This window comes from Rhinoraja longicauda, chromosome 10 (assembly GCF_053455715.1).
Source record: "Rhinoraja longicauda isolate Sanriku21f chromosome 10, sRhiLon1.1, whole genome shotgun sequence".
NCBI lineage: Eukaryota > Metazoa > Chordata > Chondrichthyes > Rajiformes > Arhynchobatidae > Rhinoraja > Rhinoraja longicauda.
The window spans coordinates 16,199,681-16,225,647 of record NC_135962.1 but is presented as its reverse complement, the minus strand read 5'-3'; the positions used below and the strand labels follow the sequence as shown (position 1 = coordinate 16,225,647).

Genomic DNA, 25,967 nt, shown 5'->3' with positions numbered 1-25,967 from the left:
TTTGGATAGAGGGTTTGGATGGAGGGTTGCTGGGCCCGCAGGAGAGGTTTAGACCCATCGGGGGTTGCCGGGCCCACAGGAGTGGTTTGGACCGAATGGGTCCAACCTGTCTAGTCAATTATATTTTCAAAATAACGCAAACGTTCAGTTCATAAATCCATCTGATCGATGTGTGGACCTATTGCTTTATTTTGTCATAATCATGATGATGATGTCATTGTATGAGTAGTGTCTCATAATTACAAGATGATTTGTGACATTGTCTGTCATAATTGCAAAACGATTGATAACATTTGTACTTTAAATTTTCATCCACTTTTACTTATGGTTTGGACCATTTTGATACATTTAATTCTGATGATGGAGAAACGTGCTCTCTCTATATCCATGGTCAATGAGATTCCGTTTCTGTAATGCTTTATGGTATATTCTTTGATCTTTTCCCCTTCTCACTAATCCTCATATCTTCATATCCCACTGGTCTAGTATTAAGCACGCAGTGAATCTCTTAGCATTTTAAATTTTACTTTGAGTAACGAGGAGAAAGGGAGATTTAACAAATAATTTATTTCGACAAATGACTTAAAGCTCAAACTCAGTTCCAATAAGATCCTCACTTGTTTAGACAGCACTAGGGCTCTGGGAGGTCTTTACATTAATTGGAACAATTCAGAAGGAAATTTAGAAAATATGGAAGTTATCATTTAACGGCTAATTCAGGAAGTTAAGGTTCAGAATTGTTCAATATTTCAGGTTCAGGAAAGTTAAATTTAAAAGGTTGTCAGCTTCCCCCCAGCTAACAAAGAACCTTTCTATATTCTACATTTCCTTGATCAACATCTACTTTGATCTGTCATTTTCACACCTTACCCTTCCATATCTCCAGTCTTCATCTCCCCTGACTTTCAGTCTTAAGAAGGGTCTCAATCCGAGACATCACCCATTCCTTTTCTCCAGATGCTGCCTGTCCTGCTGAGTTATTCCAGCATTTTGTGTCTATCTTCAGAAAGCTAACACATGACATGAAACAATTTGTATCATCTTTGAAATATTTAATGGTGAAGTCTATTAGTAGGTTGACAACATAAAACTAAGTAAGATGGCCTGCTTTAATTTGATAGTTATTTCTTAAACTCAACTTAGTTTAACAGCATGGAAACAGGCCCTTCGGTCCACCAGGTCTGTGCTGATCAGCAATCCCCGTTACGCTAGCACACAATAAACATTAAGGACAATTTTCCATTTTTTACCAAAGCCAATTAATCTACAAACCTGTAAGTCTTTGGAGTGTGGGAGAAAACCGGCGCACCCGGAGAAAACCCACATTGTCACATAGAGAACTTGCAAACTCCACACAGACAGCACCCATAGTCAGGATTAAACCCGGGTCTCTAGCGCTGTAAGGCAGCTACTCTACCACTGCACCGCTCCAATTTGAAATCAGCCACACTAAGACTATTATGTCAATCTGTATTCGTATACATTTTAAATTACAGATTTAGTTCAATAGTTACCAAAGCTGTTGAATAAAAAGTCTGTAGAAGGGTCTCGACTCAAAACGTCACCCATTCCTTCTCTCTAGAAATGCTGCCTATCCCACTGAGTTATTCCAGCATTTTGTGTCTATCTTCAGTATAAACAAAGCATATTCTTGGCAACTTATGTGAAAGAATTTTCTGTGATTTGTAATCTTTTAAACGCAATTATTAGTAAGTCAAATGTTTCAAAACAGGTTCTCTTGGCAATGGCCATGCTGTTTCAATATTGCCATGTCACCTCATCAAGTAAGCTGAGCATCTGAGTTTATCTTGCACAAAAAAAAGGTGATCTAATTGACAGTTGAGTTAACATTTAAATTCCAGAGACTTGGCTGGAAATTCAAATGAAAAACAGACTGTTACATTGATGTAAGTCAAGGTGTATTATACCAGAGAAATCATTTCAAAGATTGTTAGGGATGTTCAAGATATGATGTTTCATCCATTTATTTTCAATGCATTTTTTTTTGTTTTAGTTTTAGTTTTAGAGATATAGCATTGAAATGGGCCCTTCGACCCACCGAGTCTGCACTGACCAATCGTCATCTATACACTAGTTCTATCCTACACACTAGGGACAATTTACAGAAGTCAATTAACCTACAAACGTGTACTTCTTTGAAATGTGGGAGGAAACCGGAGCACCTGGAGAAAACCCACGCGGTCACAGGGAGAACGTACAAACTCTGTACAGACGCAATCAGGATTGAACGCTGATTAAATTGAACTCTGGTGCTGCATGGCAGCAACTCTACTGCTACGCCACTGTGCTGCCCCAACTCAGAAATATTACCGTTTAATTAATCCTCTTTTACTAAATCATTGATGAAATACTAAACACAAGCCCTTAGGTACAATGGACGTGAATTATAAGTGCCAAATTTATAATTATAACACACACACACTCCAAGCTCCTGAAGAGGATGATATAAAATGCGTTTGCCATGCTTAGTAAGCCTCAAAGAAGAACCTGCTAAAAACTCCAACGTCTGTGCTTTTACACGCCACATATTACTAATATGAGGCAGATATTAGCTGTATCTCGTTAATCAGTGTTGAGCAACGCTGGAGCACAATCTGTTTCATGGCCATTCACAAGAGAAAGGCTTGCTTCCCTATCACATTTGCCACACTTCTCAATGTCCTTGTGACTTCACAGTCAACAGAGTGCTTCCAGGTGTAGTTACTTTGGAAAGCAATGTATTGCCCACGACATGGCGGAATGGCGGGACTGTCGTATGTTGAAAGGCTGGAGCGATTGGGCTTGTATACACTGGAATTTAGAAGGATGAGGGGGGATCTTATTGAAACATATAAGATAATTAGGGGATTGGACACATTAGAGGCAGATAACATGTTCCCAATGTTGGGGGAGTCCAGAACAAGGGGCCACAGTTTAAGAATAAGGGGTAGGCCATTTAGAACGGAGATGAGGAAGAACTTTTTCAGTCAGAGGGTGGTGAAGGTGTGCAATTCTCTGCCTCAGAAGGCAGTGGAGGCCAGTTCGTTGGATGCTTTCAAGAGAGAGCTGGATAGAGCTCTTAAGGATAGCGGAGTGAGGGGGTATGGGGAGAAGGCAGGAACGGGGTACTGATTGAGAGTGATCAGCCATGATCGCATTGAATGGCGGTGCTGGCTCGAAGGGCTGAATGGCCTACTCCTGCACCTATTGTCTATTGTCTATTGTCTATTGTCTATTGACATTCCCCAAAAAAAAGGAATAATGATAATGTCAGGATCATCTGTGTTTTTTTATTGTGATGACATGTTGGATGAATTTTGGCCATGGGATCGTGAGAACTACCCTGCTGTGCTTCTAAATGGTGAAGTGTCTACGTGAGGGCGGGTTTACCGTGTCATTTAACAGATGACACCTCCAATGCTGCAGCACTCCCTCAGTACTTTACAGTGGTGTTAGTGTTCAACATGTTCAATGTGTTCAACATAGCATCACTGCATATCTTGTATATGTATGTGACAAATAAAGTTGACTTGACTTGACAACACTCAATTAATTGGTATTAGATTTCAACACCACCGGATTTCAGCCCATAACCTTCTGACTCAAAAGCAAAGAGAGTTACCCATTGTATTGCGGCTGATATTATTGCCAATAAAAAGAAACAGTGGGAGGAACTGCAGATGCTGTTCTAAAGCAACATGGACACAAAATGCTGGAGTAACTCAGCGGGACGGGCAGCATCTCTGGAGAGAAGGAATGGGAGACATTTCGGGTCGAGACCCTTCTTCAGACTGAAAGTCAGAGGAATCACAGAGGGGGAGCAGCGAGAGGGGATGTGGCAGAGTCTCGACCCGAAACGTCACCCATTCCTTTTCTCCAGAGATACTGCCTGTCCCGCTGAATTACTCCAGCATTGTGTCTATACGAAACACTGAGTATCAGCTATGGTATTCTTACCATGTATTTTCATGCTTAATTCAGCCTTTCCGTGCTATTACTTCCTTACTGTCTCTTTGACTGCATTTTTAAGTCTTAATAGACTTTTGAAACAACCTGTCATATGCCAAGGATGAATTCTCAATCTTCCAATCTACCTTGTTTGCTGCTCTGCATTGTTTTTCTATCTGCATTTTCTTTGTAGCTGCAACACTATCTTCCGTACTCTGTTAACTTTCCCTTTTGCACTACCCGATGTACTTATGTGTGGCATGATTTGCCTGGACAGCACACAAAACCGTGTTTCACTGTTCCTCGGCACATGGGGCAATAGCAAAACGATATGAATAACAATCTATTTTCATGGGAGGTTAATACAGTAGGCCAAGAAATTCAATCACATAATGGTGTCTTGTTCATTGTATGCAGGTAGAAAAGAAATTGATTTTGCTTTCAACGGTGAAACATGATAATGATAATTTCCAGGTCATTTTACTGGGTGCATGACTAGGCACTTTCAGGTACGAGTCACCCTTATGACCTTGACTCAATTCCAGCATCAGGAATCATTGAAGTGGTGTAATTCCCCATACAATGTGCCTTTTACAGCATTTCAGGATAGGAACACATTACCTTGGAACAAACCATGGTCGGAGCAATCCCAAGAAAACCAGATGGTGTGGGCCGCATGGTTCAATCTCTTCCCCTTATCCAGAACCCTTTCACATCTTATCCAGAACCATTTCAATTCCACCTTATCCACCATTTCAATTACATCCAATCGCATCCAGTTTCATTCTTCAAGTCAAGGACTGGTAACCCTTTCTATTGGTGCAAAATGATTCTCAGCAATAGAGTGACATGTGATCACATGTTCTCAGCAAACAATAGTAATCAACAGTTCAAAAATATAAATTAACTGCTGCTGCACCCTTGGGCTGAACAAAGAGTAGCGCAAAATGAAGTTCTCCCACATATTAAATTACAACTGTCTGAAATTCAGTGTTGTTTGGAATTATAATGTGATTTAGGGAGAGAAAAAATGTCATTCTATTTTATTGCAGAGACCTTGATAGCTTAATTTGGGTATATTGACAAAGCTGCAGAAAGAGATGCTCGATGCTTTGGCCAAAAGCCAGCAGTCTATTCACCTTCTGATGCTGGCATCTGGGTAACACTTTTGAAGGAACAAATGATTCTTTCTCAGGATAGATTTGTGCTGGATGTGTCTGAATTCTCCAGCTTGCAAGCAGCTCCAGGTTTTATAGAGTGAGTGATCAGCCTCCATTTTAATAAAGAAACACACCCTTAGAGAAAAAAATCCACAAAATAAAATATCTTGCAGCATGACACAAATTTGCCATGTATAATACGTTTTACCCGGAAAATGTATCGATCTTTTAAAATTATTCTGGTCTTCTTACTTGTGAAATATGCTTGTAATTCCAATCCAACATATTTTAAACACCAAGAACATATCTATATTTTCCTTGGAATCCAATAATTCTCTGGTTTAACAATCTACAATTTGTTTTACAAGCTGATCACTCTCTGCTCCATTTATCATGTTGAAATAGACATCAATTTTAACCATCTTGAACCTACCACTTTTCATTTTGGAATTCTTGACATTGAAAGATGTCTCTTTCTACCTTGAAAATCTTTCATAAAATCTCCTGGTGTTTGTCTTCACAAGGTGAAAAATACCAGACTATCCTTTACGCATCTGTCCTTTTAAGTGTAGGAAATGAACTGCGGATGCTGGTTTATACCGAATAGAATAGTTTTCACAGCCAACAATGGACCATTGTGGGCTCCACCATTCCTTGATCATCGTGGCTGGCTTTGATTTGTCCTTTTGTATACCTTTCATTAATTTTTCCTTTGTACCTCGTCATATCTTCAGTTTCCTTCTCCCCTGAATCTCAGTCTGACGAAGGGTCTCGACCCGAAACATCACCTATTCCTCGCATGACTCGCTGAGTTACTCCAGCATTTTGTGTCGTAGTATCCAGCCGTAGTATTAATCTTGTGGACTTTCTCCAATGTCATAACAGAACCTCGCTTTGAAATAAGGGGACTAAAACAGGACAGAGATTTCTCAATGTGACTGACTAACCCCCACATGCATTTAAAATTAAGTTCTTCACTTAGTGGGTGCACTCATTATTATCAATGTTTTGTTTGCTTTCTACTGCAGGCTATTGGTCATAAGGTCATAAGGAATAAGAGTAGAATTAGGCCATTCGGCAAATCAAATCCACTCCGCCATTCAATCATGGCTGATCTATCTCTCCCTCCTAACCCCATTCTCCTGCCTTCTCCCCATAACCTCTGTCACCTGTGCTAATCAAGAACAGTAATTATGAGTAAACTTCCCTCCACCAATATCCTGAGGTCTTTTTCTCAATACTTAATGTCTCTTACTCAGTAATTAAACTGTTTTTTAGTAATTTTCTATCCATAATCCAGAACTTAACTTTACTTGGAACCCACGTATATTAGTTTTGGTTTATTATTACCTAGAAATGACATAATTTTGAAATAATGTAGGAAAATAACTGCAGATGCTGGTTCAAATCGAAGGTATCACAAAATGCTGGAGTAACTCAGCGGGTCAGGCAGCATCTCAGTTTGAAGAAGGGTCTCGACCTGAAACGTCACCCATTCCTTATCTCCTGAGATGCTGCCTGACCCCGCTGAGTTACTCCAGCATTTTGTGATAATTTTGAAATAACATCATCAAATTATTTATAAAATGAAAGATTTAGTTGGCACTCACTTTGCTGCCTGAATTGGGATTCATTATAATGTCATTGGACCATTGGAACCAGGATTAAAACATTCTTGCAATCCTGTCATCTCTGGAGTGTGGGACGAAACTGGACCACGCGGTCACAGGGAGAACGTACAAACTCCACACAGACAGCATCCATAGTCAGGATTGAACACAGGTCTCTGGTACTGTAAGGCAGCAACTCTACCGGTGGGCCGAAAAGGCCTGTTTCCGGCTGTATATATATGATATGATGATGATATGATAATGCGTCACTATGACTTACTACCAATACCCTTAAATAATTTTTTTAATCTATTTATCTCAAATTTTGAAGCGTAACTTATCCTTGTATCTAAGGAAGTATCTTAACATTGCCACCAACGTTTGTGCGTACTAAAGTTCCCTGAATTTGTCCTAATTTTAAAATGATCTCCTTGCTTTTTATTTGCACTCAATAACTCAGGGTCATGATATTCAGCTTGTACCTCCATCAAAAGATAAAGGCTATTATTTGACAACCACAGTTCACCACTTGAGATCGAGAGTCAAGAGTGTTTTATTGTCATATGTCCTGAAACGGATCAATGACGTATGTAAACACATATGTAAACACACATGTAAACATAGTACTCTGTAAAAATCCATAATAATCAACACCAAAAAAGTTCAGTATATACAACAAACAGACAAATAAATCAACAATTATAGTACCCAGTCTTGGTACAGAATAAAGAGTGTTTCTTGCTATCCAATTCACTGGCAAATGATAAGAACTTCAGAACTATTGCTCATCTATATCTATCCAGCTATCTATATACTAAAACTCTCATTTGTTTGTTTGTTTGTTTGTTTGTTTGTTTGTTCCTGAACTACAGCCAAAACGGTGCACGATAGCATGACAATTTTAGGCCCACCTTACTCAATGTCGTCCCTTTGGTACTAATGGAACTGCTAATGTCGTCAATTAGGGGAGGATTGCTGGGCCCACAGGAGAGGTTTGGACGGAGGATTGCTGGGCCCACAGGAGAGGTTTGGACCCAACGGGTCCACATCTGTCTAGTTTCTCCTAAATGTAGATTCCTTGTCAAGATCTGAATCAGTCCCCATATTTGGAGCTTCTCTTCAAAGGCTTCTTATTCATGTTCTTGGAGAAGAATCCAGTGAAGATCTTTTGATATTGTGTGATGATAAAGCGGGTAATAGTGAGTTACTATGTAGAAACAAGGAACCGCAAATGCTGGTTAATACATAAAAGGACACAGAGCGCTGGAGTAACTCGGCGGGTCTGGCAGCATCGCTTGAGAACATGGATAGGTGACATTTTGCATCGAGACTGATTGTGGGGGAGAGGGGTGGGAAAAAAAGCTGGAAAATGGTAGAGACGGGACAAAGCATGACAGGTAATAGGTCGACACAGGCAAGGGAGGGGGTGGGAGGGGGGGACACGCAGATGGTTGGAACAAAGGCCAGAGTCGGTACGAGACAGGTTTGAAGAGTTGCGGATTGTGAAGCTAAAGGGAAGAAAGTAACGGGAGGGAGGGAGGGGGGTGGGGGTTGGAGGGGAGAGTCAGATGGGAGACAGTGGAGGGAAGGGGGGGCAGGGTTGGAGGGGAGAGTTAGATGGGAGACAGTGGAGGGAGGGGGGACAGGGTTGGAGGGGAGAGTTAGATGGGAGACAGTGGAGGGAAGGGTGAGGGGGTAAACGTTGACTTCTCTAATGTTAGGTAACTTCCAACCCCTATGCAAACTGGAGCAACTGTACCTCATATTCCGCTTAGGTAGCTTACAACCCAGTAGTATGAATATTAAATTCCCCAATTCATGGGAACCACCCATCAGGCAGTTGAAATGATGTTACATTTTATAATTATATTTTGTTATACAAGAAAGGAGGCCATTTGGCCCATCAAGTTTATGCTAGCACTCACAGCAAACCCAACCATCCCTGTCTCCAAGAAAGCTAGATCTCCAGAAATGCTGCCTGAAGTTACTCCAGCACTTTGTGTTTATCTTTGGTTCAAACCAGCATCTGCAGTTCTTTGTGTTAGATAAAGTTGGATATCTGAGCTACCCACTCTTCAAATCTTGATGGGTTTATGCTTGGCCTTTCATCCAGAATTGTGCAGAGAGCAAGCGACTTTTAAAGTATTCTCTGTGGCGTTTGACACCTGCCACAATCTTGTACATTCCCAAGCTTTCCCCTGCTTGTTTATTACATTTCTGCCTTACGCACTGGAAAGCCTGTTTCCAATGCTACATAACATCATGATTCGTGACAGCTTTCACTGAGCAGCCTGAGTAATACTCTCCAAAATTAGACATCCTATAAACTACTGAGATGAATCATGTCACTTCAAGAGCTGCAAAAGCTGAAGCTCAGTATCACGTGGGGTTTTTTTTTTTTTGCCAGACCATTGATGACTCAAATTATCAGCTAGCGGCCATAATAGCCATCTGGTAATGGGGTAGTTGAGCCTTTCACAGGGCTGCAGCAGTGGGCTTCACAACTAGCACTCACCGACACTTGACTGATGTGCATGGTTCTGTTTTGCAGTATTGTGAATATTGCATTTGTTTCCATAAGCAATGAGAGCACTGGGAAGTGTGAGCCCAGTGCCAAGTATTTGCAGCTCATCAGCCAGTACTCCCTGTCCGCAGATGGCATCTGCTATTAGAATTTGGCAGAAATGCAGGATCAATTGGAATTGCATTGGTGGTTTCTGCACTTGTTTGCAAAGAGCTGCATAGAAATAGTATGAAGGGCCATTTAGGGCGGCACGGTGGCGCAGCGGTAGAGCTGTTGCATCACAGCGCCAGAAACCAGCGTTCGATCCTGATTACGGGTGCTGTCGGTGTGAAGCCTGGACATTTTCCCTGTGACCGCGTGTGTTTTCTCTAGGTGCTCTGGTTTTCTCCCACATTCCAGAGACTTGCAGGTCTGAAGAAGGGTCCTAACCCAAAACGTCACCTATCCTTCAGAAATGCTGCCTGACCCGCCAAGTTACTACAGCACTTTGTGTCTATCTTTGGTATAAATCAGCATCTGCAGTTCCTTGTTTCTACAGGTTTGTAGGTTAATTGGCTTCTGTAAATTGTGAAGGTCATTGAACTAGTGTACAGGTGATCAATGGTTGGCGTGGACACGGTGTGCCGAAGGGCTTTTTTCCACACTTTATCTCTAATCTAAACTTTCTCCAATATTTCAATTATATGCAGAAGAACAGCTCTTAATATTTTTCATTTTAGAAACCACTTGTTCTGATTTATGTTCTACATTGATGCCAGATTTAGCTGGCACAGAGCACATTGTTCACTGACAGACAGGTTTCTGCCAAAAATCAATCAGCGCCATGGGAGTGGGGGGAGGAGATGGGCGGGGAGAAGTAGGAGAGAAGCTGAGCCAAGATAGCCAGAGGAACAATCCTTGCCAGTCACTGAACCCAAACAGGGTTTATTTCTCTGCATATGGAGACTGAAACAGGGCTGGTATAAGAGTCTCACAGTAAGTTTTTGTAGCTAGAGATCTCAGGCTGATGAGTCAATACATCATGGCAAAGACAATAATTACAGAATAATTGCTGGTCTCTCTCACAGTTGGTCTTTAGAATTTAAAACTTTAGAGATTGGGCATGGGAACAGGTCCTTTGGCCAACTGAGTGTGTGCTGACCAGCAATCCGCAAACACTGCACAATCCTGCACGCTAGGGACAATTTACAATTTTACAGAAGCCAATTAACCTACAAACCTTCACGACTTAGGAGTGTAGGAGGAAACCGGAGCACCCAGAGAAAACCCACACAGTCACAGGGAGAACGTACAAACTCCGTAGAGGCGGCACCCACAGTCAGGGTTGAACCTGGGTCTCTGGCGCTGTAAGGCAGCAACTCTACCACAGCACCACCATGCCGTTTACTTTAGTTTAGTTTATTGTCACGTTTACTGAGGTACAGTGAAAAGTTTTTTTGTTGCGTGCTACCCAGTCAGCGGAATGGCGATACATGATTACAATTGATCCGTCCACAGTGTGCAGATGCAGGATAAAGGGAATAACGTTTTGTGCAAGATAAAGTCCAATAAAGTCTGATTACAGATAGTCCGAGCGTCTCCAAGGGGGCTGATGGTAGGTTAGGACCACTCTCTAGTTGGTGATAGGATGTTTCAGATGCCTGAAAACAGTGTGGAAGAAACTGTCTCTGAATCTAGCGCCAAATGCATACATAGTTCATGCTTTAGTAACTTTGACAGCACTGACAATATTGTCCTTTCCATGCTCAGATATGAGTTTTTATCAGAACCATAAGAGTAGATTCAGTAAGAACGTTCTCATTGAATCAATATTTCGAATCTTTGTTGGCAGCTGTGCAGATATGCTCAAGGCATGTAGTATACAAGGTTCAATGAAGGGGAATTACGGATATCCAGGATTGGGAATGCTTCTCGGGGCCTTGTTCTTCAAACAACTCAGAGTCCAGGTTGACTGAAATGTTTGTCAGTGTTCAAAGTTGAAAGTCAAAGTGAAATTCAGGAGTGATCGAAGAGTCAGAGGTGGGATCAGTGGATAGGAGGAGGTCCCAATGTAGAGGATGAAGGGGAAATGACCCAATAGAGTGATGCTGCCAGCACTGCCTAGATGTGGTTGTTCTGAGCATGTGCTTGAGAACATCCCAGCCTAATTTTCCATGATGGACCTCCCAAGGGATCACTAAGGAAAGACGTCACCCATGCACATCAAAATCAGGAATCGCATCCTTTGTGCAACTGGAATCCAGGAATGAATTCCTGGAGTAAAGCAAATTAGACCAGAAATAACGATGTTTAGTTTAGAGATACAGTGTGGAAACGGGCTCTTTGGCCCAATGGGTCCATGTTGACCACTGATCACCCATACACTAGTTCTATGTTATCCCACTTTGGGGCATGCTAAAGGCAATTTACAGAAGCCTACACTATCCTACAAACCTGCATTCTTTGGAGTGTGGGAGAAAACCGGAGCACCTGGAGGTAGCCCACCCAGTCACAGGGAGAATGTACAACCTTCACACGACCAGTGCCTGAGGTAATGATCGAACCTGGGTCTTGGGCGCCTCAAGACAGCAATTGTACTGTTGCACCCACTGTGTGGCCCAATCATTGTCATGTTCCCCTCATGAAAGTGCTGGAATAAATGGCATTATTCTTGGTATTTGTTTCTTGTTGTTTTGTGAATGCCTCGGGTGGAAAAGGCCACATGTTGAGCACCATTTTGCATCTTTCCCATTCTTCCCTCCAACCAGCTTGCCCTGCTAGGTGTCACTGCCTTCCCAATCAACTACTCATGCTACACATCAGGGGGAGAACTGCTCTTGTATTTATAACTGGACCCTCCACATTTATATAGAGGTCTTGAGGTCAGAGAAATACCTTAAGCACTTTGCCAGCCTTTCTTCCCAGATCTATACAATCTGAAACAACTGCACAAAACACAATACCAGTTGTAGAATCACAGCAAAAGGAGAGGGGGGAAAAAACAGCCCAGCAACTAACTGGCAAATAGTCTATGAACTCTAATGGATGCTGGTATAGACTCCTTCTTGCCTGATTAATACTGTCCAGCCACACAACATTGAGGGAGATCGTTACGGAACACAATGCAAAGTGCTGGAATAGGGTGTTTGAAGAAGGGTGTCTGAAGAAGGGTCCCAAACCGAAACGTCATCTATCCATGTTCTCCAGAGATGCTGCCTGACCCATTGGGTTACTCCATCTCTTTGTGTCCTATTTTGTAGGACCAGTATCTGCAGTTCCTTTTTCTTCATGATGGAGCATCTGAGCACCTCAATGCCAAGGCTCCATGCCAATATTGTGCTGGGGCACCATGGATGTCCTTTAGTAGCTCAATGGGTGCTTGTAGCATCATGGAATGAGTGTTAATCTCTCATCGTTCAGCTCAGATAATGGACCCTTATAGAAAGCAGTGTTTAAATCGTGCTTCAAGATTTATGAACTAATTACTAATTTATTAGCCTGCAGCAAACAGCATCCAACAGGCCTCAGTGCAGATTAAAAGTACCAACTAATATAAATTTACATTTGGCATAGATAATTTGGCATAGATAATTGGTTAAAAAAGATCCAAACTATCGTTTCAAACTCTGCTGCTAATGCGGTCATTTCTTTTCCCCCGATAAAAAGGTAGGAATGCACAGATTGCCAAACTATTTTGGTGACAAACAAACTGAAAAGACATACCAACTTGGAAAAGCTGCTTACTCAACTTACAGCAGGGCTACTCAGGGTCATCTAGTTCTCAAGCATACTAATAGTGCAGAAGGCTTCATTTGAATGTCTCCATGCCTGTAGCAAGATTTCACCTCCTTGGAATTCTTTCCTTAAAGTGAGGAAGTTAAAGTTGGGAGAATGGCTTAAATGAACACTGCATGACTCAGTCATTAGATAAGGACTTTTCAGACTTTAGAGACACAGTGCAGAAACAAGCCCTCCAGCCCACTGAGTCCACAATCACCCTGTACACTGACACGATCCTATACATTGGGCAAAATTTACAATTTTCTTTTACCAAAGCCAATTAACCTGTATGTCTTTGGTGTGTGGGAGGAAACCGGATAACCCGGAGAGAACCCACGCTGTCACTGGGAAAACGTACAAACTCCGAACTGACAGCTCCTGTAGACAAGATTGAACCCATGCCTCTGGCGCTGTAAGGCAGCAACTCTCCTTCTGTGCCACTCTGCCGCCCAACGCTCATAATCCATACGAGTGACACGGTGAATCTAGAGCCATTAATCCTATTTTGCTCCCATGCTAAAGTAACTCAGCAGGTCAGCCAGCATCTCTGGAGGAAAGAAATAGGTGAAGTTTCGGGTCGGAACCCTTCTTCAGACTGTTTTGGCAGGATTGCTGTTGCTGCATTAGTGGATGCTTTTAATTTCATGTGCGTCGTGACCAGGTGATGTTTCAATGCTCGCTGTCAGTCCAATAATATTTGGCCAATGTTGGGAGCAGGCTTCAGCTTTCTAACTATCCTAAATCTCTGAACTTCAAAAACAACTCCCACAGCCACTTCCAATTTCACATTCACCTACCAATGTTAAATGCAGCAGATCATCAGGCCAACTCAGACTAGACTAGGTATTGAAAACCAAAAAGGCCTCAGAACCCTCATTCTGAAATAAAAGTAGAAAGTGCTACTGATGCTCAGCAGCACAGGAAGAATTTGCAGAAAGAAAACCAAAGTTTACATTTCAGGTGATGAGCTTTCATCAGAATTATCTGCTTATAAAGGAATATATTATTGTTATTATAATTGGTGACTACCAACCAGCATTTGTTTAAATACAGCCATTTTTATTGCTCATGGTTTTCAGGCCATTTTGATCCCTCCAGACATGTAACCAACATTTAATTTTTTTTCGTTTCGGTTAGAGAAACAGTGCAGAAACAGCCCTTTTGGCCCACCGAGTCCGCACCGACCAGTGAATCCCACACATTAACACTACCCGACACACACTAGGGACAATTAACCTACAAACCTGTACATTTATGAAGTGTGGGAGGAAACCAAAGATCCCGGAGAAAACCCATGCAGGGAGAACGCACAAACTCCGTACAGACAGCACCCATAGCGAGGATTAATCCTGGGTCTCTGGCACTGTAAAGCAGTGGCTCGACCGCTACGCTACTTTATTCTGAGCAGATCCTAATGCACTCAGGGTCTTGTCATTTGGGTTTCCCGTGATTAAGGAGGGCTGATCCCTTGGCTTCAATAAACTGTTCCTTTACACCAATGTTAACCTCCAATGAGTTAGCAGTTTTCCACTCTTTCCTATCATATCATATATCTACAGCCGGAAACAGGCCTTTTCGGCCCTCCAAGTCCGTGCCGCCCAGTGATCCCCGTACATTAACACTATCCTACACCCACTAGGGACAATTTTTACATTTACCCAGCCAATTAACCTACATACCTGTACGTCATGTTAAAATAGTTTGAACGTAGAAAAGTTCAGCACAAGAACAGATCCTTTAGCCCATAACGTCTGTGCCGAATAAGATGCCAAGCTAAACTAATCTCATCTGCCTGCACATAATCCATATCCCTCCATTCCATATCCACGTGCCCATCTTTAGTTTAGCTTAGTTTAGAGATACAGCGTGGAAACAGGCCCTTCGGCCCACTGAGTTCACACCGGTCAGCGATCCCCGTACACTAACACTATCCGACACACGAGGGACAATTTACAATTTTACCGACACCAGTTAGCCTACAAACCTGGATGTCTTGGGAATGTGGGAGGAAACCTTGGCACCCAGAGAAAACCCATGTGGTCACAGGGAAAATGTACAAACTCCGTACAGATCCCGGAGTCAGGATCGAACCCGGGTCTCCAGAGCTGTAAGGCAGCAACTCTACCGCTGCGCCACCATGCCGCCTATAAAGCTTCTTAGATGCAGCTTTGCAAATGATGCCTAAAATGATATTCTAACTCACTCCTGAACTGGCAGGAATGGTGGAGAATGACTATTCACATATTTTTTATGAACTCTACGCTGCCAACTATGGAATCAAAATTAATTGTAATTTTTAGCAAGAGACGTGTTTGCCCCTTACATTCTAGGCGAATTACCTTCCTGAACTTGGCTGGCTGAATGCTGACAGTGCACATTGCCCATTGCATGTCATACATAACGGGGTAGTGTAGTCAAGAAAATTAGGGAAGGAAAAGCACAAAAGAAATGGAAGCTTTATTTTGAAACTATATAAAAGTTCACACATTAGTTGCATATCGCAATGAACTAACCTGCTTGTAAGTAATAGCTTCTGGGGATAACGTTCATCATACAATACAATACAATACAATACAATACAATATATCTTTATTGTCATTGTACCCAGGGGTACAACGAGATTGGGAATGCGCCTCCCATACGATGCAATAATTTAATTAATTTAGACAACAGCAACCCAACGAAACAATTGTAACAGTTTTAGACAGGATAAAGTGCAAGTTGATCTGTGCTGGATCGCTATGCGTTGTGACCATCCGGCTCAGCAGGACCGGTTCATAGCAGCCATGGCCCTGGGGATGAAGCTGTTCCTGAGTCTGGAGGTGCGGGCGTAGAAGGCCTTGTATCGTCTGCCTGATGGAAGGAGTTCGAACAGACTGTTGCAGGGGTGTGAAGAGTCTTTGTGGATGCTGGTGGCTTTTCTGAGGCATCGTGTGTTGTAGATGCCCTCCAAGTCTGGTAGCTGTGTTCCGATGGCCCACTGAGCTCTATGGACTACCCGCTGTAGAGCTTTCCTTTCTGCCTCCGTGCAGCTGAGGTACCAGGCGGCTGTGTCTTTAGTAAAATGTCATCGTATTTGTCTATTCAAATATTTAAGAAGCATTCCTGTGAAACATGACAGCTTCATGCTTAGGAAAAGAAAACACCTTTCCGGTTGTGCGAACTGGAGGATCAAGAGGTAACTCGTGTGGGCCTGATAGATAATTACTTATTTACAAAAGACCTTTTGTAAAAGGTTTATTTCAGAAGCTGACAGCTTTGTTGCCTGTTTAGATGAGACATGATTAAACACAAAATGCCCTGCTTCCCACGTAATACATCAATAAAATAATGGCAGGTAATTCTCGCAGCTCCGGGTTTTTGTGAAAACACCAGCAGAATAATTCAGTTTTCATGTTATGATCCACCCTGGCTTGTTTTGATGCTGTTGTTTATTCTGCTGTTGAATAATCGATAATGTTTAATCTAATTCATCGAAATTGCATGAATTGCATTTTAGGAATAAATTAAAGTATATCATGGGGATATGGATAAACATGTGGATTTTATGGGAATCTGGAAGGTTTGGGGCAAACATTTGGGGCAGTGAATGTAGGAAGATCCTTTCAGAACTCAAGAATGATTCCACCCTCATTACTCATATGCAAGTAAATATAGAAACATAGAAACATGGAAAGTAGGCCATTCGGCCCTTCGGGCAAGCACCGCAATTCATTATAATCTTGGCTGATCATCCAGAATCAGTAGACAATAGACAATAGGTGCAGGAGTAGGCCATTCGTCCCTTCGAGCCAGCACCGCCATTCAATGTGATCATGGCTGAACAGGTACCCTGTTCCTGCTTTCTCCCCATATCCCTTGATTCCGTTAGCCCTAAGAACTATATCTAACTCTCTCTTGAATACATCCAGTGAATTGGCCTCCACAGCCTTCTGTGGCAGAGAATTCCACAGATTCACAACTCACTGGGTGAATTTTTTTTTTCCTCATCTCAGTCCTAAGAATAAGGCCTACCCCTTATTCTTAAACTGTGACCCCTAGTTCTGGACTCCCCAAACAAGGGGAACATTATTCCTGCATCTAGCCTGTCCAATCCCTTAAGAATTTTATATGTTTCATCCTTCTCATCATTCTAAATTCCAGTAAATACAAGCCCAAAGTAAACCAATGCTCATCCATATCTTTGCCTAGAAATTGCCATTTGTAAAGTTGGTGGAATATTGCTCAATGTACTTGTGCAATTGTGCAATTCCTTTTAATATCATAACATATTCATTGCCTAAATAATACCCTTCCTAAGGTAGTGTAAATTAATAGAAACAGTCCATCAAGCCTGTTCTTCCTTTCAATTAATTCACAATAGACCAATGCTTTGTTGAATCCCATAGTTTGCGACCCTTAATATTTGTGCTTGAATAAAATCTATCAGTCTCAGTTTACACACTCCATGTAGGTCTACCCTCCAAATGTTTGAATGAGAGTCCCAGACCTGCAGCAGTCTTTATGTAACAGAATGATTCCTGTCAACACTTCCGATGCTATATACATTTGGTTGATGTTTATTGAATAATCTACTTCAATTTCAGCAAGTGTCACTTCAGGTTGCATCTTACTGCTTAAAATAAAGCAATCTAAAATATCACAAGCTCACCAAATTGATCACATAATTAAACAGTTCTCTTCCATAAAAATCCACTTGCTTGGGATCATATTTAACATTGTAAATCTGACAACTTCTGATTACGCAACGCAAATCCACACATCAAAATGCACCAGCCACAGTTAATGGTGAGGGGTTGCGATGGATGGGGTGTGGAAGGTAAAGGTAGATAACAGTAATTACAAAGTCAGAAGGATTCGAGAACTAAATTGGATATGTACTTATATAATTTGTAAAAACAACAAAGCTGTTTGGTTAAAATTGCACTTGTTCCATTAGCCACCGTTTACATTCGATCAGCCACCCAATTAAATATCGCTATTGAAATAAATGGTAGAATATGTCTCAATATTAACTACTGAAATCACAATGTGAAAGTACAGAACCTTCAAGTCATGACACATGTCTGATAATGGGACAATGTCCCACGTTGACTATTTCCACAATAAAGGATGGAAAGGATTAAAAAATAATGCCTAAATGATACTGTATGTCCTGGGAAAATCCTGCCTCTTGCTTCATATGATAAGTGAATCGGCACATATCACTGCCCACAAGTTAAGGGTGACCATGTTTTAACAGAAGAGGTAATAGATATAAGGAAATAGGGAGAAGATCAGTCATGGTCTTACAGACCGGTGAAACAGGCTCAAAAATCACAAGTCTGAAGAAGGGTCCTGACCCAAAACGTCACCCATCCTTTTTCTCCAGAGATGCTGCCTGACCCGCAGAGTTACTCCAGCACTTTGCTTCTTTCAAAAAACATAAAGCTTATTCATGATAAACAAACCCTCAGACAATCCTGTGGGATTATCCCCCTGTTGTTCAGGCAGTATTTGCCATGACACAAATTAGCATGGAATAATTGATAATGCCTTCTGATTGCTTATCACTGCATGTTTTTTTCTGAACAAGACCTGCAAGGATTTCTTTCTACCTAAAGGCAATGAATAACAAACCAAAGCCATGTGTGAGATGTAACATCGCTCTGTCAAAGATGGCCCTGGTAGCATAGAGGATGTAAAATGACAATAAGAATCGGACAAGATGATATGAACCAGATACAGCACATTAAAAAAGTCTTAATTAATGGTTGATGTAACAATATCTTATTTTCAATTTACAAAGCAATTTCTGCCCAGTTTTGTGTCATGTATGGATGCGGATGATTAAAGAAAATTTAAAATGTTCTTGCAAATAAATCCCAGTTCAAATTGTGGCCATTAGGCCAGTTGTTGAACACAGTGTGCAGGGTGGTGAATATGCATTTTAAAATTCTCATTGCAAACATAAGTGTTTTGCTCCTAAGAGTGACATTGTTGTCCTTATAAACATTGTCATTAAGCACAATTTGATTTTTTTTTAATGTCACTGGCTCCTTTTATGTAAGAAGGCATGCTTAACATCCTTAGAAAGTTAACATTAAGTACTTGTGTACATCTTTGAACCAGAATACTTCCTATCTATTATAATCTCTCTCTCTCTGCCTCTCTCTGCCTCTCTCTGCCTCTCTCTGCCTCTCTCTGCCTCTCTCTCTGCCTCTCTCTCTGCCTCTCTCTCTGCCTCTCTCTCTCTCTCTCTCTCTCTCTCTCTCTCTCTCTCTCTCTCTCTCGCTCTCTGCCTCTCTCTCTCTTGGCCCCCCTCTCTCTCTCTCTGCCTCTCCCTCTCTCTCTCTGCCTCTCCCTCTCTCTCTCTGCCTCTCTCTCTCTCTCTCTCTCTCTGCCCCTCTCTCTGCCTCTCTCTCTCTGCCCCTCTCTCCTTCACACACTGGATCTCTGGATATCACCTTGAGGTTGACACAGACTTTTTGCACCGTTGGTTTCTTTATTTGACTGCAAGATGATATTCAATCACCAAAACTGTCTTTTCTCACATCCATTATGCATTATCACCTCCATTCATCCACTGCTGTGACACTCATCTGTACTTCTGATCCGCTTGTCTTGACTATTCCAATGTTCTCCCAGTTGTCCCCTTATCTTTCACTTTACAAAGATATCCACTCATCTCAACAATATTTTAACTCCCCCCAAATCCCTTTTACACTTTACTCTTGACATCACTGGCTTACACTGGCGATCCATTTGGGCAATATTAAATATTTTTCCTTGACTTCCCATGTCTTACATGCAACACTCTTCCATATCTTCATAACATAACCCAACTTGCCCATCTCCCTTATTCATCCCTGAACTTAATCACCTCACCATTGACCAACAGTTTCCTAGTCATTGAACTGAAATTTACCTCCCTCCCGCCCCCATAACCTCTCCATTGGTTCATCTCTCCCTTTCCTTTTAATATGCCACTTATAAAACCGATCTTTGACCAAGTTTAAGTCATGTTGTCTAATACAGCTCAGTGTCATATTTTGTTAGATAAATTTTCTTTGAATTACACGGAGTCACATTTCACCGTTAAAGATGTAACATAAGTGTTACATACTTTTGCTATTTTTATAAATGTTAAGGGTTTTTGCAACAAGGAGGTGTATATGAAAAAGGCCTCATATAACTTCTGAACTGAACTCAACCATCTCACATGTGAAGAACTATCTGCCCTTCTGTGCATGAGGTGCTTCGATATTTTACCATTACAGACTCTTTATGTGCAATTTTAATAAAATTAATTCAGAAACATGACTTTAATTTCAGGTTATGTTATAATGAGATATGGAGTTTGCACAGTGTGACACAAAAGCCAATGCAACACCACGTCCACGAGGTTAAACAATGTTACAGCCTTAAAATATGTTATTGCCTTTGGCCACTTGGTAAAGTCATAGCTCATTATACTTAATTTAAAAATTCATTATTCTCCTTGATCTACCTTGCTTTGGTCTCATAGAAAGACCAAACATAAAACATGCAACAGTACAGCATAGGAACAGGCAATTCATCCCACTATGACAGTGATGAACATGATGCCAGGTTAAACTAATCTCCTCCAACTGCACATGATCCATATCCCTCCCCTCCCATTACCTGCATATCCATGTGCCTACCTAAAAGCCTCTAAAATGCCACTATCATATCTGCCTACACCACTAGCCCTGGCAACATGTTCCAGGCATCCTATCTATGCCTCTCATAATTTAAAATACTTCTATCAGATCTCCCCACAGCTTCTGACAATCCAAAGAAACAATTCAAGTTAGTCCAACCACTCCTTATAGCAAATACCCTCTAATCAAGGCAGCATTTTGGTAAACCCTTTTGCATCCCCCCCCCCAAACCCTTCACATCCTTCCTGTAATGGAGTGACCAGAACTGCACACATTATTCCAAATGCAACCTAATAAAAGGCCTATAAAACTTCAACATGACTTGCTGACTCTTATACCCAATGCTCCGACTGATGAAGGCAAGCATTCCATACACATTATTTACCACTTAATCTACTTGTGTTGCCCTTTTCAGGCAGATAAGGACATGGACCCCAAGATCTTTCTGTATATCAATGCTTTAAGGCTTTTGCCATCAATGCCCCAAAAATGTGATCTGAACAGAACTTTTCTATATATTAGTTCTTGGTGTATGCTATGATAAATATAGCATTGTACTAAATTATCATAATATGATGTAAGAACTAGAATATCATGGATAACCAGACGTAGTTTGCTAGTGATCACCCTCAGATGCAGAGTGATGAGTCCCAATTACTGTAATGAGTCTCAAGTTATTTATCAATTGTATGACAAATGAATTGTCATTTCAATTTGAAGTAGGTTGGTGGTATTTGCTTTCCTTTGCTCTGCTATTTCATTTGCCTCTTCGGGCCTGGGGTCAGGGGAGCAACAATTCTTTGATCCCGGCTGACATCTCTCTGAAGTGAACCATTAATAGGGACCTCAGAGAAGTCAAGAGTAACTCTCCATGCTCTTCAAGAATGCTCCAACCTGCAACACGCCAATCTATTACTGCACTCCGTTGTACTCAAGGTTGAGAGTTGGATTTCATATAATTCAGTAAAGTATTGTAAGAACACCTAAAGACAGCCACTAGATGTTAAATTACAGGAGAATCCTAGTATTGCTCCATACATCAGTGCCACACTGAAGATGTTCATTATCAATGGCACTAATATAGCAGTCATAAGTACTTATTATTTTAATATCATAAGATTTGTAAAACAGAAACAATATGCATATACTGACAAAGAAAGAGCAGAGATCCTCCCAATACCAAGAGTCCTACTTATCATTCTTCAATCTAACGTGAATTCAGTTGATGTACATTCTATGGCTCCTGAACACAAATGGAGCAACCTCTGGGGAATAGGATAACACACTGACCCCCATATTTATTATGCAGCCCATTAGATTTTATGTTTATTGCATCAAATGGGTGTTCTTTAGGACTTACCATATCGTAAACATTGAGAATGACTGGTTCATTTGCCATCGCTCGTTGCAGAGATCATTCAGATCCAATAATCCTTAGATCAATCGCTGGCCCTGGGTCTCTCTCACTGGCCCACGGTTACGGTTGCATCCAAGATCAAACGGGCGCAACAATATTTTTTTTCAGGCAAGAATCGAAAATCTATCCACTGTCCAAAAATACACGGTGAGGACCGGACAGCCTCTACTTCGTGCAATGTGATCGGGAGAGTGTGCTGACAGTTCATCCATAGGTTCTGTAAATTCAGCCTGAATAAAAAGGCTGAAACACGTATCGCAGCACTTTAGAACAAAATGCATCGAAGTCCCCAACAATATACCGGCTCAACTGCTGGGTTTTGGTTAGACGTCACTGCATTAGACGCCCCTGCCCCGCTGGAGAAAGCTTGCTTCATGCCCAGGGTTGAGGAGGGGTGTGGAGATGAGGTGCAGGTTACTTTTCCGCCGGCGGATTGCCTTGCCTTGCCTAGGCGAGCGGCAGCAGGAGCGGTGGCCGGCGCTGTCCACGGTACTGATGCAGCGAGGCTCCCTCTCGCCTGGCTGGAGTAGAATGACATCACTTGAAGGCTGCCCGGCAAGCGGCAAGCTGCAAGCTGCAAGCTCCCAAGCCTGGCTCTTAAAGCAGCCACTGCAAATTGAGATGGAGATGCTGCGAGCTGGTTACATCATAAGCGTTCAGCGTTTCAGCAGGCCCGGGGAACGCTTAAAGCTGGGCTGCAACCTGAGAAAGATAAACTTGCTTAAAAATCATTCACGTCTGGGGCGGTCAGGAACCCCTTGAATTTACCAAAAAAAAAACTCGAATTACAACATTACTTTTTTAATGCAATGTTAATTCCCCGTTATTAAGTGAACGGGAGCATCTAAGATTGGATTTTATTCACAAAATGCTGGAGTAACTCAGCAGGTCAGGCAGCATTTTTATTTATTCACAAAATGCTGGAGTAACTCAGCAGGTCAGGCAGCATCTCGGGAGAGAAGGAATGGGTGACGTTTCGGGTCGAGACCCTTCTTCAGACTGATGTCGCGGGTGGGACAAAGGAAGGATATAGGTGGAGACAGGAAGATAGAGGGAGATCTGGGAAGGAGGAGGGGAAGGGAGGGACAGAGGAGCTATCTGAAGTTGGAGAAGTCGACGTTCATACCACCGGGCTGCAAACTGCCCAGGCGAAATATGAGGTGCTGCTCCTCCAATTTCCGGTGGGCCTCACTATGGCACTGGAGGAGGCCCATGACAGAAAGGTCAGACTGGGAATGGGAGGGGGAGTTAAAGTGCTCGGCCACCGGGAGATCAGTTTTGTTAATGCGGACCGAGCGCAGGTGTTCAGCGAAGCGATCGCCGAGCCTGCGCTTGGTTTCGCCGATGTAAATAAGTTGGCATCTAGAGCAGCGGATGCAATAGATGAGGTTGGAGGAGGTGCAGGTGAACCTCTGTCTCACCTGGAAAGACTGTTTGGGTCCTTTGATGGAGTTGAGGGGGGAGGTAAAGGGACAGGTGTTGCATCTCGTGCGGTTGCAAGGGAAAGTGCCCGGGGTTGGGGTGGTTTGGGTAGGAAGGGACAAGTGGACCAGGGAGTTATGGAGGGAACGGTCTCTGCGGAACGCAGAGAGGGGAGGGGATGGGAAGATATGGCCGGTGGTGGGGTCCCGTTGTAGGTGACGGAAATGTTGGTGGATGATATGTTGGATCCGCTGGCTGGTGGGGTGGAAGGTGAGAACGAGGGGGATCCTGTCCTTGTTGCGAGTGGGGGGAGGGGGAGCAAGAGCGGAGCTGCGGGATGTAGAAGAGACCCTAGTGAGAGCCTCATCTATAATGGAGGAGGGGAAGCCCCGTTTTCTGAAGAACGAGGACATCTCGGAAGCCCTAGTCTGAAACACCTCATCCCGGGCGCAGATGCGGCGTAGACGGAGGAATTGGGAGTAGGGGATAGACTTTTTGCAGGGGACCGGGTGGGAAGAAGTGTAGTCCAGATAGCTGTGCGAGTCGGTGGGCTTGTAGTAAATGTCCGTCACTAGTCTGTCTCCTGTGATGGAGATGGTGAGGTCCAGAAACGGGAGGGAGATGTCAGAGATAGTCCAGGTATATTTAAGGGCAGGATGGAAATTGAAGGTGAAGTGTATGAAGTCAGTGAGTTCTGCATGGGTGCAAGAGGTAGCACCAATGCAGTCGTCGATGTAGCAGAGGTAGAGTTCGGGGATGGGGCCACCTATATCCTTCCTTTGTCCCACCCCCGACATCAGTCTGAAGAAGGGTCTAGACCCGAAATGTCACCCATTCCTTCTCTCCCGAGATGCTGCCTGACCTGCTGAGTTACTCCAGCATTTTGTGAATAAATCGATTTGTACCAGCATCTGCAGTTATTTTCTTATACTTAGGTCAGGCAGCATCTCGGGAGAGAAGGAATGGGTGACTTCACCCAGTCTGAAGAAGGGTCTCGACCTGAAACGTCACCCATTCCTTCTCTCCCTAGATGCTGCTTGACCTGCTGAGTTACTCCAGCATTTTGTGAATAAATACCTTCGATTTGTACCAGCATCTGCAGTTATCTTCTTATGGCTAAGATTGGATCACAGTTTAAAGTCAATAGAGGGAACTGATGGGAATATTCTCATTTTGAGATGTGCAGGATGCAATGAGAATTTGTCACCCGGTGCAAGGGACGACATTGGAGAGAGCGGGTCATGTGAAAGGTTCAGTGACTAGTTGCTGACAGCGCCGCCAGCCAACGTGGGATCACATTCCTGCGGCGCGTTGCGTTGCGTTGCGATTCGTGGTCCGGGCCGGGGTCAGGAACAGCAGCGGGGAGGTTCACCTTTAAATCCCGGCGTTTGAGACGAGTTTGTGCAAAGCCTTGCAGCAATCCCGAAATAATACACTACACCCGATGCATTCGCAGGACAACCACACGTGATTTTTCTCCTTCCTCCGAGCAGGTGCTTTGAAAGCGGGGCTGCAGTTTATGACATTTGAATTGGCGATTCTTGAGTCAGAAGGCTACAGAAAGCTAGGCAGCTAGGCTAGGGAGGTCCGACATTCTTGAACTTCATGTCCTTTCAAGTCTTTCAAGTTCTTCTATTTGAAAAAAAAATCAGAGCATTATCCTGAACCAAGAGTTACAATAAAAGCATCGTTTTTTAATGTTCTCGAAAGCTCCCAATGTTGGAGAATAGGGTTGGGATGCAGGTGGGGATAAACCTCATGAACAGCACCACGAGGGGCCAGTAGTGACAGCCGTCCACAAAGTCAAAGCACCCGGTGTGTTAATGCCTATAATCAGCGCCGCTTGGACTAACATCAACGATAGACCATTATTATAGCACATAATAACCCTCGCCTACTCAAGTCCATACACAAACTTCAATGGAATCATCTCAAACCGAGTAGCATCAAATTCTCAGGCAGGAATGAGCCTCAAAATATAATTTTTAACTGTGAAATTTAGCTGTACTCGAAAGCTGAAAAGCTTCACATCCATTCTAACCTTGTGACATTAAGGTGTCTGCACTGAAGGCAAAATGTTCTTGAACTGTGATAATGTCTTTTAAAAGGGTTGTGATATAAATGCTTTATTTCTGAAACATATAATATCAAAGTGAAAATGTTGTGCAATCAAAATAAGTTTATAAATGGATTATAGAATGAAGGATGGATTCTTGCCATTTAATGTTATTAACATAATTCAGACGTTCAGTCTGAAGAGGGGTCTCGACCCAAAATGTTACCCATTCCTTCTCTCCAGAGATTCTGTCTCTTCTATCCCTGCGACAAAACTAATATTATCTAAAAAAAAAAATGATTGCATGACTGTAGGGGCTGATAACTTGCCCACGACTCACAGTTAGAGGGCACTTAATAATGTTTTGTTGAGGTAGTTCAAGTTTCAATTACTAAGATGTGCCATCC

The 25,967-nt window shown here is 42.5% G+C and overlaps 1 protein-coding gene across 1 annotated transcript in view; it reads right to left on the bottom strand.

Annotated features, from left to right (window-relative positions):
- LOC144597615 (deubiquitinase DESI2) overlaps positions 1-22,939 on the bottom strand; it is a 105,122-nt gene extending 82,183 nt beyond the window's left edge. The window contains exon 1 of the mRNA XM_078407123.1: positions 22,026-22,939. Coding sequence (XP_078263249.1) covers positions 22,026-22,064 — 39 coding nt within the window. The 5' untranslated portion in view covers positions 22,065-22,939. The remainder of the gene's footprint in view (positions 1-22,025) is intronic.
- Positions 22,940-25,967: the final 3,028 nt, after the last annotated feature.